The sequence below is a fragment of the Cucurbita pepo genome, chromosome 14, assembly GCF_057944985.1.
Source record: "Cucurbita pepo subsp. pepo isolate OVF chromosome 14, ASM5794498v1, whole genome shotgun sequence".
In the NCBI taxonomy this organism is placed as follows: Eukaryota; Viridiplantae; Streptophyta; class Magnoliopsida; order Cucurbitales; family Cucurbitaceae; genus Cucurbita; species Cucurbita pepo.
Window position 1 is genome coordinate 10381728 of NC_141811.1, and position 15226 is coordinate 10396953.

The 15226-nt window shown below is 38.6% G+C and overlaps 1 protein-coding gene and 3 non-coding genes across 4 annotated transcripts; 3 read left to right on the forward strand and 1 right to left on the reverse strand.

Annotated features, from left to right (window-relative positions):
• Positions 1-2073: 2073 nt before the first annotated feature.
• Positions 2074-10648, reverse strand: VCS (Transducin/WD40 repeat-like superfamily protein). Its single transcript, XM_023697524.2, has 12 exons — positions 9571-10648; positions 7822-7871; positions 7492-7651; positions 7143-7361; positions 6589-6717; positions 4872-6476; positions 4414-4773; positions 4216-4335; positions 3937-4107; positions 3175-3339; positions 2974-3099; positions 2074-2574 (listed from the first exon to the last, which is right to left on the reverse strand). The coding sequence occupies exons 1-12, from the start codon at positions 10399-10401 to the stop codon at positions 2269-2271; spliced, it is 4242 nt and encodes a 1413-aa protein (XP_023553292.2). The 5' UTR covers positions 10402-10648; the 3' UTR covers positions 2074-2268.
• Positions 10649-13593: 2945 nt separating this feature from the next.
• TRNAK-CUU (transfer RNA lysine (anticodon CUU)) lies at positions 13594-13666 on the forward strand. The gene has a single exon. It is a non-coding gene; the product is annotated as a tRNA-Lys (tRNA).
• Positions 13667-13735: 69 nt separating this feature from the next.
• Positions 13736-13808, forward strand: TRNAK-CUU (transfer RNA lysine (anticodon CUU)). Its single transcript has one exon. It is a non-coding gene; the product is annotated as a tRNA-Gln (tRNA).
• A 1243-nt stretch (positions 13809-15051) lies between these two features.
• TRNAK-CUU (transfer RNA lysine (anticodon CUU)) lies at positions 15052-15124 on the forward strand. Its single transcript has one exon. It is a non-coding gene; the product is annotated as a tRNA-Lys (tRNA).
• The last annotated feature ends 102 nt before the right edge of the window (positions 15125-15226 follow it).

A 15226-nucleotide genomic window follows, 5' to 3' on the forward strand; every position in this document is an offset into this window, starting at 1 on the left:
CCACAACTAAAATACTCTAATACCACTTGTTGTACCGTAATGCCACAATCAAAATGTTCTGATTCTGGTACCTAATTGTTGTATCACGTCTTGTGATCAATGATGTTCATCATTTCAAAATACCCCAAATACCACATGGTGCTTTGATACTACTTGTTGTACTCTTAAATGCCACAACCTTCAATGTTTTGATACCCCATTGTTGTAGCAGAAGCAGAAGCTCGCACTCGCACACCCACAAACAGAAATTAAACAAAGAGACACAAAAATTTATGTGGTTTGAAGAGAAGAAATTCCTCTACATCCACAAGTGGTAGCCAATCACTATAACCAAAGTGTTTACAAGTGTATCTCTTACGTTCTCACACTACAAAGTCTCACAACAAAATTCCTCCCAATTGCCTCTAGGCAAATACAAAATGGCAATGATTCTTCCTCTTAAAACAATGCTAGACAAACCCTTGTATAGACATAACAATACTAATCCTCATATATGAACTAAATGTATGAGAATATGAACTAAAAGAGTTATGATCCAAATGAGAGTCAATAACCAAAAAGAGTTAATATGAACTATAAACTAAATAAAATACATCTTCTAGACAAGTTACAACAATTAGTTCGTTGTGTCTTACCATAATTGGCAGTGAAAGCAGAACAAAAGAGGTTGAAGAGACTTGAAGCCAACTCAGGTGAGCAAAAATTTGGCGAAGAAAAATCCTGAACGCCGAAGAAACCAAAAAACAAGGTTCGGTTGTCATCGATCGGCTACCCCGACACCAACAGGACAGGAACAAAATTTGTACGCTTTTTGAACGCAGAATTGGAATGGCGTGCAATGGAATTCGAAGAAGGTTTAGGATGATGAGCCACATTCACTCGAAAGTGAAGAGGAGCGATCGAACAGCGAATTGCTTCGAAGTTTGAAGCCATCGTCTTCTTTGGATGACTGTCGTCTCTGTGATTTTCACGTCTGTCTTTCAACCACTAACGTTCGTTTATTTATTTATTTATTTAAGTTGAATGGATTAGACATTTAATATTGCAATTAGTACTTTTTTTTTTCCTACTAAATAAAATTTTAATTCAAATAATACGTTTGGTTCATGAAAGTAATGAATTTAAGATTTTTAAATTGGGTAACAATTTTAGTGGGAAAAAAAAAATCCATCTAAATTAGGTATTAATTTTTATTTTGTATTTGTAATTAATAGGTAGGTTCGAATCCAAATCAAATTATTAATTTAAAATTTAGAGAATTATTTTTCAACGAGATAATTTCACGGTTTACAATTTTATAGATGCTCAAAAGTAGAGGAGTCATGATTATGATTATTCGAGGCGTGTTACCCACAACCACGTATCACTTTATTGCGTGTTACCCACAACCACGTATCACTTTATTGCTTTCTTTTACTGATATATCACAATCGCACTTTTCTTGGCAGCGGATTTATCAATTGTGCGATACTTACTCTCAACATTGAGTGACCAAGCTAACTTAGGATCACGTCACCTACGTCCGGACAACATATGTTCAAGCCCCTGAACTTGATTGCAACGTATTCTGAAGCATCACCTACAGTGGTTGGACATGATATATTTGAAAATAAAATTGTTGATAATCAAAGATTACTACGGGTTCTATAATAGAAATTTGAATGTGATCTCAATTGCTCGTCTTTTATCTGAGTATCTCATGTCCACCAACTTTCATTTTGACCCGTCTCGTTACGGGACGGGAGATGTGGCAAAGATAAGAAATGACAATTATAACCTTGAACAGTGACCACAAGGCCAAGAAATATTTGACACAAAACCAAAAAGGATAAAGTAGTAGAAAGATTAGGTTTTTGAAAGTTAAAAAATTTGGACAAAAAATAAGGGAGGTGGAACTCTTCTATTCTTTTTTAGCTCCAACCACCTACAAAATCTCTCTTTCCCACAACCTTTGTGGGAATCATGAGGAGAAGGAAAATGCAACATATTCCAACAGCTTTTCTCATCTGCCACATCTCTACTCTAGCACAATGACAACAGAAAATCACCCGTAAAAACGAAATGAAACAAAGAGAAACAAAATGTGAGCGAGCCTATGCTACGCCTACTTCACAACAGATTCGACAACGGATCTACACGGTTTCGGTGCCTTTTACAGAAACAAACATGAAAGAGGAGATGTGTATCTATTCTCCATGCTCTATATCTGCACATTAGGGTATTGAAGTGCCACAGAACAAAATTACATACCAAAAAGAGAGGGAAGAATCATTTACAAGTTACCAGCATGGAGTTGACAACATGCATTATAATACGAATGCCAGTGAGCTCAACGGGAGAGATCGTTGACAAGGTCCGTTGATGGTTCAAAATCTGATACACCTGTTCAAAGATGGGTCGTACGTGCATTGCTATCATTGGATCTGTGGGATTAACGGCTGCAGCCACGTCTGTCATCCATCCAATTTTCCGGGATCTATCCTTGTTGATATCACAGGCTAATTGTTGCAGAAGTGACAGCAGTACTCCTTGACTCAAAGCAAGGGGATTTGCCAGAATGGCCCTAAGGTCAACCTGCCAAACAATACAATATATCTTCCTAGTTTAGTGGTTGAAGTGCTCAGAATCAGTAGTTACCCACTGCGGTTTACATTCATAGCAAGATGATCAAAATTAGTGAAGAAACAGATGCAAGACCACTAACTATGGGATAGCCAGAAAAAGGATCCATCATTCGTTAAGCTTGTAATGGCCTATACAGTCCTAAAACTGACCATACTTTCCAGAACAAACATTTGTAATCAAAAGAAGGCGGTCAACATGGTAACGACGGTAACAACGGAAGAAAAACAAATCTTTGAAGAGGATTCTAGAAGAAGGAATACACAAGAAATATTGAAAAAACAACCACAAGGTGACATCGCATGAACCTAAAAACATAAGCATGCAAAAATCAGTCACTCCATACATTACCTGAGAACATAACCAAGAGACAATATTCACATCACTTCTCTGTAAAGCAGTGGTGAAAGCTTCCTCATATTTCCTTTCAGATAACAGTCTCGACAGTTCTTTGGTAGGATCCAAAGGAACCTCAACCTAGTGCATGCGTTGAGAATACATGAGACCAGGCCAGTAGGTGAAATACAAGGAAGAAAAGTAAAAAGAGTAAACCTTCTCATGGAGAGCACCCAATGGTCCATTGCTTAGTTGGGTAACCAAAGGATTCATTGAACTAGCATTTGCTCCAGCAGTTGCTAGGGCTATCAGTTTTCTTTGGCCTTCAGCCAATTCTCCACTCAAGGACTGTGCCATTGTTGATGCTGAATTTATTGCATCCTGTATCGATGCTTAAATTAGTTCACGGGTGGAAAAAGCAGCAAACAAACAATAATTAATAAAAATAAGGTGATTGTAGAAGGTGCCAAATCATGCTAATCAAATATCATCGTCTTCAACCTTCAAATGTACCTAACAATTCAACTTGGGTTGAACCAGATACATGAAAATCCAAGGAACTTCAAATAAATCCACCATCCAGATATGCAAAGAAAATCTTAAGTGTTGTGTGGACTTATCTAACATAAAATCCAAAATATGACTTCGTTTATGTCCAGCATGGACCTACAAAACAGGATTTATCTATGAATTATAGCTAGAACTGATTCTTTTTGCATGCAGAGCAGATGGATAAAGTCCATCCATCCTTAGAGAGCTAACTACCAATTAATTTTACAGATCATAACCATAATAGACAGATAACCATTTCCCATACTGCTCCAAAGTTTTAAAAACATCATGTCATAACTTGATTAGCACATTACTCACAAGGCCGTAAGACGAAAGATAAGCTTCACCATAATAAAAAAGTGAAACATGGGATTATAACTGGGAGTAAATTATATTCTATCAAGAATGTCAGCTCAGCAATTGTACCCTCAAAGCAAGTGCCAATGAAGAATGTGAGGAGTCGAAGTGCTGCTGAGCTGCAGCTGAGTGTTCAACCAGTCCTTTCTGGAAGGTAGAATCTACTTGCTCAAACATGGCTTTGCACGACATTTCAAAGGCAGGAATTACTGATGCTTCGAAACTAGATTTTAGTGCATCCTGCATAAGAAGATTATTATTCTAACCAAAATTCTCAACAACCAAGACCTGCAAAGAAATATTATCAATGAATTATAGAGACGATGGCTTATTAAAAATTAACAAAACCTGAAGAGCTTGCTTGCCGGAGGTTTGAAACTGTGCTTGGATTTGCCTAGCAACAGTTGCTTCAAGCTTTGAGTTGACAGCTTTCTCTAGTTGACTTACTGCCTTGTCGCCTACTCCTCTCTACATCACACAAGCCATGAATAAGGTCCCATGATGAGAACGAAAAAGAGAAGAGTCTGTATGCAAATAAATTCAAACCTGGAAGGAATCAGTGATGGCAGAAGAAATTGTTTTCTCAATAGCTGGTGTTATTGTGCGAGCCACAGCAGGTCCAATGGTAGACATTTCCTTCTTCAGAGCTTTCTCTAAAAAGGCAGGCAAGTCCTTGTTTACAAAGTTTGCAACAAGACTAGATATCTTTTGAGTATTATCACGTAATAATTTTTCATTTTTAGCACTCTCTTCCTGAATCCGGGCCAATAATGCATCAGCATTCGCTTTCAAGGCCTTTTCCATGCTCCGTCCAAGAGCTGCCTCCAGCCTTTTACCTTCTTTAGTAACTGGAACTGCAAGTGTCGTCTGCATCTGCTTTTGCATTTCTTTCTGAGTGCTCATTATCTATACAAAAGTATTTGAAATTATTAACCAATACAATTAGACAGGCCAAAGGGCCATCTAGAGTACAACTCTGTGCTAAAAGATCTACTAATCCTAACCTGATTCAACGTATCTTGAATGGCCAGTAAAGGAGGAAAAGCAGCTTCAGGTGGAAGAAGGCTTGAACTACCGCAAGGTTCAGTGGAAGATTCATTAGAATTGAAAGCACTGGAAGATTGGGAACCCAAGCCTAAGGCTTGAGAATTTTTCCCCTTGTTCTTTTTCCCCTTTGTATTAGGAGTTGGAATTTGAAGAGTTGTTGATATAGATGATTCCGAAACCTTTTCCGACACATCTTTGGCAGATGTTCTATCACCCTCACCAGTTTGGGAGTCTTCCTCTGTGTTTATTGTATTAGCATCAACTTGTGGAGATTCCTCAATGATATAAGTTTCAGATGATAGTGTACTACACTCTCGAGCCACTTCCATACCAAGATCTGAAGCTTGTGAGCAGAAAATTTTTTCCTTGTTCTCCGGAGAAAGGTTTTGAGGCTCACCTCTACGACCATATTCACCATTCTGAGGAGACTTCATTTCTACCTCTTTAACCTCCAGCTCTGTATCTTCAACGTCATTGTTAACCACTACGTCCTGGATATTTGTCTCTCCCTCACTCTTACCTTCAGTGACATTCGTTGTTTCAGAGGAAGAAACAGCCATCAGTATCTCAGAGGGGGTAATAAGATGAGTTGGATGCTTAAACACAATCGGAGGATTTAGGACATTAGACAGATCTTCCCGTGCAATTTTCTCCTCAATGATTCTGGACTCATCATCCAGGGAAGACACTTCCGACAAATTTGTGTGAATGGCATCCATTTGTCGATTGACTGAAAAGTCATTACCACGTCGGTCACCAGCATGATCACTAACTGCAGTAATAGGCTCAAAGGAAACCACTGGACTTCTAAAACCAGACAGATTTCTAGACAAGCGTGGGCTCAAAGGAAGAGGAGGTGATGCAGTAGAGACAATGTCTGTGTTACTAGCTACAGGTGACAGTGTAGCAGGTTTAGATTCCGTATTTGCAATGGATGCGGCATCCTGAGAAGTGGTGCTTGCAGGATATCTTTCTGCAGTAGCACTTTCAGAGCCATTGACTAGCACTGAACCCCTGGGTGTGGAACTAGTGAAGGGTGTGTCAGTTGGCTTGCTCCCAGACGGAAACAAGGCAGCCAGTCCTTCAACCCCAGCAGAATCTTGTGAAACATTAGAATCTGCCTTTTCTAACACCACATTGTCCAATGGTGGGGGTAAGCACTGAGATAAGTCTAAAGCATACTGCTGTATTGCTTGTGTTTGTACGCAATAGACCTGGACAATATGTGTTAGACGGTCTAATATTTCACTCGTTCCAGTAAAACTTAAAATCGGCATCGTGACAGTAAACTCTGCTATATAATCCATCCGTGTCGAGGCTGGATTAAGACCATAATCTAAGTGAATTGCATATATAGCATTCTTCTTAGCATTAGCAAGCAAAAGAAGGCCAGCTGGAGATAATGCTACAATTTGATTAAAGAAAGCCTCTTCAACTTGACTTTCAGCTGAACTCTTCAGCTCCAGGGTCTGGGTGCATTTCCATGATTCGGCATCACTAGGAAGCAGCCAACCTTCCTCGCTTGCAGATGACCATATTTTCACTTCCCGATTTAGAGGCCCCTATCAAGAGTTTAAAACGAGAGAAAATGCTTAGCCAGCTAAAATTAGGGAAAGCACGGACAATCAATCAACCAAATTGAAAGAAGAAAAAAGAGGTTCTTGTATTACTTACAGCTGTTATGAGTATAATGTGATCTGGTCGATTAGGAGCAGTCAAGAAAGTAGCTGCATTAACTGGTTGGCCGTCATGAGGTCTCAAAACCAGCAAAGGTGATGCCTTGCGATCTTCCCAGATTTTGATCTATAATGTACATACACATACAAAAAAGAAAGAAACCATAAAGCAGTTTTCTGAAAGTAAACATCCATGACCATTGTCTTCAGAAAATAGATAATATAATGTATTAATTTCCAAAACATGATAGCAAAATAAAAATCAGAAGATTTGAGACAAGAAAAGGGGGAAAAAGAACTGTGCAAATAAAACATTTACATGGAAAATACATGTTCTGAACACTATGCTACATGAAAACAGAACACTATGCCGCAAAACATCTACATGGGAAAATAATACTTAATTGGTAAACATAAAAGTAAAGGACAATATTTTCTTCAGTTCTTTGAGAAAATACTTGTCAATTTCAGCAAGTATTTGCAAAATGAATAAATCACAAAGAGAACTTGTCAAATAAACAAGTTCAGAACTTCAACAGGATAAGTACTAACCGTTCCATCCATAGAAGCAGAAACCAATCGAGAAGTCATCCACTGGCACATGGACAACTCAGTCACTTCTCCATCATGCTTACCAACAAGCTGGACACCATCAATCAACTTATCAAGAGAAAATTTGATAGGAGCTTCGGCAGAAAAGCTTTCACCCTTTCCAACTTTTGTTGTGTCAATCCTCAGAACAGACTTCCCAAATCCAACAACCAAAACTTCCTATACAAATTCAGACAACATTCATGTATGGAGGTTGAGCAACTGTACAATGATGATTAATTATAAACCATAAAGAAAACTAATTATGAATCAAGGCTAATATGGGTGTTTGCATTAAAATAATTATTGCCTGTTTGTGACAATGCCAGCAAACTCGTGGATGAACAATTTCCCCCTCTCCTCCTTCCATATGAAGGGAGATAACAACTTTCCCAGTGATTTGTGGCTTAGTTTCTTCATCAGGGCCCTCAGAAATCTTCCAAACATAAACTCGTCCACCTACGTCAACACTGAATAAAAGAAATATGCCATAACCCAGTTAAAACAGTGGGGCAGGGGGGGGGGGGAGGATTTTAGTTTTATTATGGAAAACTGCCTTCCAAAAAGAGAGTAAAAGAGGCCCATAAAACAATAATCCAAGCAGATACAAAATTAAGTTTGGGATGCAGTGTATAATTACCTAGCCAAAAGATGAACATCTTCCGCAAAGAATGCCATGTCAGTGACCCTCTGCGTGAATAAGACATTATTGAGAATTTGGGAAGGAAGGATGAAGATAAGTGAGGAAGAGGATTTTACCAGTCACAATTTACCGTAACCCAGTTGAAGGATAAGAATGCAACACAAGTGTAAAATAGAAGAATAATAACAATAATACGAAAAACACCATGGAATCGAGGACAGATATAAAAAGGGCTTAGGTAAAGTAGATTAATTGTCCATCTACTTAGAATTTAATATCCTACAAATTTCCATCCAACAAAATGTGTAAAAATAGCCAAATGTGGCAAGCAAACTGACACAAACACTCAAAGATATTAAAAAGTAAATAAAAAAAAAAAGAAACCAATATTTTACAGAAAAGCCAAATCGAGGAATCGAGGCCACCTAATATTTCCAACGTTGGAATTTGATTCTAAGAGAATGTTAGATAGAAGTTTTCATCATAGATAGGGTACATTATAGAATAGACTACATTAGTATGAAGCTAAATAAAAATAATTGGTAATATAAACTAGTTCAAAGTAGGGGTCGAAGTTAGGACTAGGAGAGGAACAATGATCATGGGCTACAGAGATAATTGCTTGAGTTAGTTCCAAGAAACTACAGCAGGTGGAGAGTTCTAACCTGCCAATAAACAAAAACTTCAAATGGATACACTCACATTAAGTGAACCAAAATTTTGGTTTTTTTTTTCCTCGGAGGAAGAGGGATTACGGATAGGTCCAAATGAAAACACTGGAGAGTCTATGATCTGTGGAATGGATTTGTTTTAGGCAAGTGAAGCTAGTGATGGGATACCATAAACATAATAAGGGTGCGCCCAAATTAGCAGATTACATAGAGAAAGTATCTTGCATACGAATAACAGCCCCAAAGCACCGTATAGTCAAGCTTTGCACTAGCTGCTTCTGAAGTATTCAATGTTTGCTCCTTTCAAGTGGTCAAAAGAGGCTAGGGATAGAAAGCAACCTAGAATGTAGGACTAACCTTTCTGGTTATCACTAGACGGAACCATGACTTCAATTTCCATCATATAACACAAGTGTTTGAAGGTAAGAACAGCCAATCAAGTTCTTGAAGCTGTCAACTAACAAGCAAGGGAACCCCACTGGTGGGAAAAAGATTAGATAACGTCATGCCCAGTTCTTTACCCTAGCATATCTCTTATACTTGCGTCAATTTCAATGGAAAAAAATTCCACGCAGCGATGACAAAGTGATGGAGACACTTTTTTTTATCAACGCTTTGAAGTCCTAGAAGTTTAAAGAGTTAGTTTATGGCCAAATTTTTTTTTATCGTGGCAAGGTCTCTAGTTGAACTTTTTCAAGGATGTGCCCTATTATAAACCTATGACAGAAGATATACTCACATTTGTTAAGACAGGATTGGGACTGAAACAAACGTCTGCCACTTCTCTTGGAGCTCTTGCTCAAACCATTTTGCATCTATTTATCCTCCTATACTAACTCTAATTGGAGCACCTTCTCGTTAGCTCCAGTAGGTTGCCTCTTGGTAAATCTCCATACATCAAATGGGGTTACTTGTTTACGACGGAAATATTAAAAAGTAACTATTGTAATATTCCAAGTATTACAATGTAAAACAATGATCAATGAAAAACCAGCAAAATGATAGATCCCCAAGCAAGCAACGAAGCAATTCATTCAAATTAAAAGAACAAAGAAACAAAAGTTGTAAGCCAAACCTTTTCATGGCCTCGAAACAAAGATCTTAGTGCGGTATTGATATTAAGAACTCGAATGTTCCCCTGTTTCAATCCATAGCATATATATGTCTTGTTGACCGCAATTTGACGCCCCAGCACAAGCTGAGGATCTGAACCATATTTGGTAATAGGCGTCACTTCGAGCTGTGGCTGGATCTCTCCTTGCAACCTAACATTCACATCATACACCACATGATCACCGATCAAATGCCGGCCTTTAGGAAGCTTACTACTCGGCATTCGAACCGGCCCGGTAGGAGAAATGCCAGGATTAACCCCCTGTATCATGGGAATGGTAGTCATGATGGGAATATTAGGAGGCGCTGAAGATTCAGGAATGCCCGAGGAAGGAGACGGCATCGAAGCCAATGGAGCAGGGGGAAGAGGGAGTTGTTCGAGATTAGAACCAGGGGCTCTAATCATCGCCATTATCCGAGCACCAGAGCTCTGCGCCGGATTGTTCTGCGGGACGCCGACGTTGACCGGAGGAGGAGAAGGCTGAAGCGGCGGCGTGGGATAAGAAAGAGAGCGCTGATGGTGAAGATTAGAGAACTGGTCCTGAGAGTACGGAACTTGATTGGGAAGATGAGGAGAATGATAGGGATGATGAAATGGGGCGTTCTGAAGTGGGTAAGAGAAAGGACCAGTGGGAGGAGGGTAAGAGGAAGAAGGAGGCGGAAATGGCGATGAATTCAAAAGGGTAGGGTTTTGGGAGGTCGGCGGAGGGTTTGAAATGGTGGGTTTAAAGAATTTCTGGACATCAAATGGTGGATTCGTTGGATTTGGATTTGGATTCCCAGTGGAAGCCATGAAGAATCAGCTGAATTGCGCAAAACCCAGATCTGCAACTCCCCGATATCAGACGAATCCGGATGATTTTGGTATCAATTTTTGGAGTGGGAAGAATCTGGAGAACAGAAACGGCGCGCGATCTGAGAAGGAGAGACAAAAAAGAAATGAAGAAAGGGAAAGAGAGAGAGAAACGAGGGGTATCGAAATTGGTATCTTGAGAAACCCAGAAGACCAGAAGAAGTGAAGAGCCAAAGACCGGAGAGACCAGGATTATATACCCGATGAAGATTGGAAGAGAAAATGGAAAATAAGTAAATAAATAAATAAAATACTTTTTTTTTTCTTTTTTCTTTTTTTTTTTTTGCAAATTATTTGATTTTGGCCGCCAATAATATTAAAAAATCGGGACCATAGGGTCCGTCGATACTTAATTATTTTATCCAAATAAATAAACCAATCAAATTAAATTAGTTCCAATTAATTGAATTTTTTATTTAATTTTTTATTTTTAATAAAAATATAATGTTAATTTGTATAATATTTATTTATTCTTTTCTCAAATATTTAATTAAAACTTTTTAAAAAATTACTTTTTAAACAGTTAAAAATTATTTTAGAGAGATCAAAAGAATAAATAATTATGAAATTAAATAAATATATGTAGTTTTTGTAATTAACCATAATTCAGTTTTGTTCGATTCTTAACTCAACCAGTTTGATTGGTTGATCTTTTTGAATTATCTAATTTTTTTTTTATTACCTTTCTCTATAAGGGTGTGTTTGTAATTAAGTTGATAATTAAAATTAGTTGTGCCTTAAAAAAAGATTAGTTGTGCCTTAAAAAAAAAGATTAGTTGCATTAAAATATTTTTTTTCTTATAATCTATATTTAATACAATAAGTGAGAGTTTTTTTTTTTTTTTTTTTTTTTTTTTTTGTTCCAAATATATATTAATTATTATTAAATTTTTCATTTAAAAAAAAATTACTCTTTCAATTTTTTCTATAATTGAAGATTGTAAGTCATATTTATGTTATATTATTATTATTTTCATTTCTTTTTCTAAGGTTACATAAATATAGAGAGCCAATGATTCGATCCTACCCAACTACTAAATTATTATAATAGATAGGTGCAGTAGCTTGACTGCTTTACTCATCATTAAAATAAGTTAGAGACATATCAGTATGTATTCTCACCAACGTGATCGTCATTACCGATGAACAAATCTGTTTGGAAACGAAAGAGCACAGGAAATATCTATGTAATCCATTGTACTAAGACTGAACTAAAAAACGTGTCAAGAAGGCTTAACTTAAGCAATCACTCTAAAAATGAAGAATTTTTGCTTATCAAACTAGCTAGATGTTGAAAATTTAGTAGGGTTATACCGTCGATACTAATTTGCTTAGAACTATGCCAGTTTTCTATAATTAATGTTCTATTTTAATATTGTGAATATTATAGCAAAATCTCACAAATTCATTTTTGTAATGGGTTCTCAATACTTTTTATAACAATCAAAATACTTACAAATTTCTCTTTAAAGCTCTTAAAATAGAATTATTTTTCTCTTAAAATGGTAGCATATGGATTGGTTCAGATCAATATATATGGATTACCCCCCGCCCATTCTCTTTTTTCACCCTGGTTGATCATAGTAGGCATAATTCAAATAATCTATGCAGCTTCAACTCGGGTCAACGCAATTTCAAAACAAAGAATAGCTTATTCCTCCGTCTCTCATATATATGGGTTTCATCTAGCTTAGTTGGTAGAGTGCAAGGCTCTTAACCTTTGGTTGTAGGTTCAAGCCCTATGGTGGGTAATTTTATCTTATTTGTGTTTTAGATTTTATTTTGCTCCAATCGGCCCCCTGGTGGTGGACTCCTAGGCTTGAGTTCTAAAAAAATCAAAAGCTCGTCTAGCTTAGTTGGTAAAGCGCAAAGCTCTTAATCTTATGATCATGGTTCAAGCCCCCCGGTGGATGATTATTTTGTTTGTGTTTTAGATTTTATTTTGCTTTAATCGGCCCTGTGGTGGCTAGGCTTGAGTTCCAAAGAGACTAAAAGCTTGTCTAGCTCAATTGGTAGAGCATAAGGCTCTTAACATTGTGGTCGTGGGTTCGAGCTCCATAGTCGGCGATTATCTTGTTTGTGTTTCAAATTTTATTTTGCTTCAATCGGCCCCCTGGTGGTGGATTGCTAGGTTTGAGTTCCAAAGTTGGTAGAGCGCAAGGCTCTTAACTTTTCGGCCCCCGGGTGGTGGTGGACTGTTGGTAGAGCGCAAGGCTCTTAACCTTTTGGCCCCCGAGTGGTGGTGGACTGTTGGTAGAGCGCAAGGCTCTTAACCTTTCGGCCCCCCGGTGGTGGATTGCTAGGTTTGAGTTCCAAAGTTGGCTCTTAACCTTTTGGCCCCTGGTGGTGGATTGCTAGGTTTGAGTTCCAAAGTTGGCTCTTAACCTTTCGGCCCCTAGAGCGCAAGGCTCTTAACCTTTCGGCCCCCTGGTGGTGGATTGCTAGGTTTGAGTTCCAAAGTTGTCTCTTAACCTTTCGGCCCCTGGTCGTGGATTGCTAGGTTTGAGTTCCAAAGTTGGCTCTTAACCTTTCGGCCCCTAGAGCGCAAGGCTCTTAACCTTTCGGCCCCCTGGTGGTGGACTGTTGGTAGAGCGCAAGGCTCTTAACCTTTCGGCCCCCTGGTGGTGGATTGCTAGGTTTGAGTTCCAAAGTTGTCTCTTAACCTTTCGGCCCCTGGTCGTGGATTGCTAGGTTTGAGTTCCAAAGTTGGCTCTTAACCTTTCGGCCCCTAGAGCGCAAGGCTCTTAACCTTTCGGCCCCCTGGTGGTGGATTGCTAGGTTTGAGTTCCAAAGTTGTCTCTTAACCTTTCGGCCCCTGGTCGTGGATTGCTAGGTTTGAGTTCCAAAGTTGGCTCTTAACCTTTCGGCCCCTAGAGCGCAAGGCTCTTAACCTTTCGGCCCCCTGGTGGTGGATTGCTAGGTTTGAGTTCCAAAGTTAGCTCTTAACCTTTCGGCCCCTAGAGCGCAAGGCTCTTAACCTTTCGGCCCCTTGGTGGTGGACTGTTGGTAGAGCGCAAGGCTCTTAACCTTTCGGCCCCCCGGTGGTGGTGGACTGTTGGTAGAGCGCAAGGCTCTTAACCTTTCGGCCCCCTGGTGGTGGACTATTAGGCTTGAGTTTCAAAAAAACCAAAAGCCTGTCTAACTCAGTTGGTAGAGTGCAAGGCTCTTAACCTTGTGGTTGTGTGTTTGAGCCCCACGATGGGCGAGATTTTATTTTGCTTCAATCGGCCCCCTGGTGGTGGACTACTAGGCTTGAGTTCCAAAGAAATCAAAAGCCCGTCTAGCTCAGTTGGTAGAGCGCAAAGCTTTGAACCTTGTGGTCGTGGGTTCGAGTCCCATGGTGGGCGATTATCTTATTTGTGTTTCAAATTTTATTTTGCTTCAATCGGCCTCGTGCTAGGACTGCTAGGCTTGAGTTCTGAAGAGACCAAAAGCCCGTCTAGCTCGTGGGTTTGAGCTCCACAGTGGGCGATTATGATATGAATCTAATAACTGCTCACCTGATCACCTTCATGTACCCGAAGAGCAATTACAAGAAGCAATAATAACTGCTCACCTGATCACCTTCATGTACCCGAAGAGCAATTACAAGGAGCAATACAAAGAGAAGATTCTATTACAAGAAGCAATACAAAGAGAAGATTCTGACATTAGAAAGTGATTAGACTTATCGTAGTTGAACTACCCATACAATTTATGAATGCCTTATTTTCTTCGATTTATATTTAATAGCATGCCTTGAACTACGAAGATTCTGACATTAGAAAGTGATTAGACTTATCATTCGTAGTTGAACTACCAATACAATTTAAAGTGATTAGACTTATCATTCGTAGTTGAACTACCAATACAATTTATGAATGCCTTATTTTCTTCGATTTATATTTAATAGCATGCCTTGAACTACCCATACAATTTATGAATGCCTCATTTTCTTCAATTTATATTTAATAGCATTTATTAATAGTTTGTATGAATGCCTTATTTTCTTCAATTTGTATTTAATAGCATTTATTAATGATTTGTAGTTGGTGGCTGGATCTTATTATGTTAGGGTTATTTTTTGGGCCTATTTAAAGGCATGTAATATTCATTTGTTGAATACAGAAAAAGCCTTTGTGTTTTCTTGATACCCTTTTGGTGTTATTCTTTTTCAAACCTTGCTTTGGTTTGATGTTTAAACCGATTCATTGAATTAGTTTTGATCAAGCTAATTCTGGAGTTAATTGTCTTGGTATCTAAGAGTGACCATCATAGATTCCAAGTTCGATCTAAGAGTCATTCATCTTCTAACCAGCTCTTGGTTGGAATCAATCCGTTAAGTTAGCTTTCTCTGTGAGCGTTTTGCAAGGATTCTAGAAGGACCTCTAGCTTTGCAAATTCCAGCATTGTAGGCGCTTATCAGATTATCTTGTTTGTGTTTTAGATTTTATTTTAAAGAAACCAAAAGCTTGTTTAGCTCATTTGGTAGAGCGCAAGGCTCTTAATTGGTCCCCTGGTTAAGCTTAGTTGGTAAAGTGCAAGGCTCTTAACATAGTGGTCGTGGGTTTGAGCCCAACGGTGAGCGATTATCTTGTTTGTGTTTCAAAAGCCCGTCTAGCTCAGTTGTTAGAGTGCAAGGCTCTTAACTTTGTGGTTGTGGGTTTGAGCCCCATGGTGGGCGATTATCTTGTTTGTGTTTCAGATTTTATTTTGCTCCAATCGGCTCTCTGGTAGTGGACTACTAGGCTTGAGTTCCAAAGAAACCAAAAGCCTGTTTAGCTTA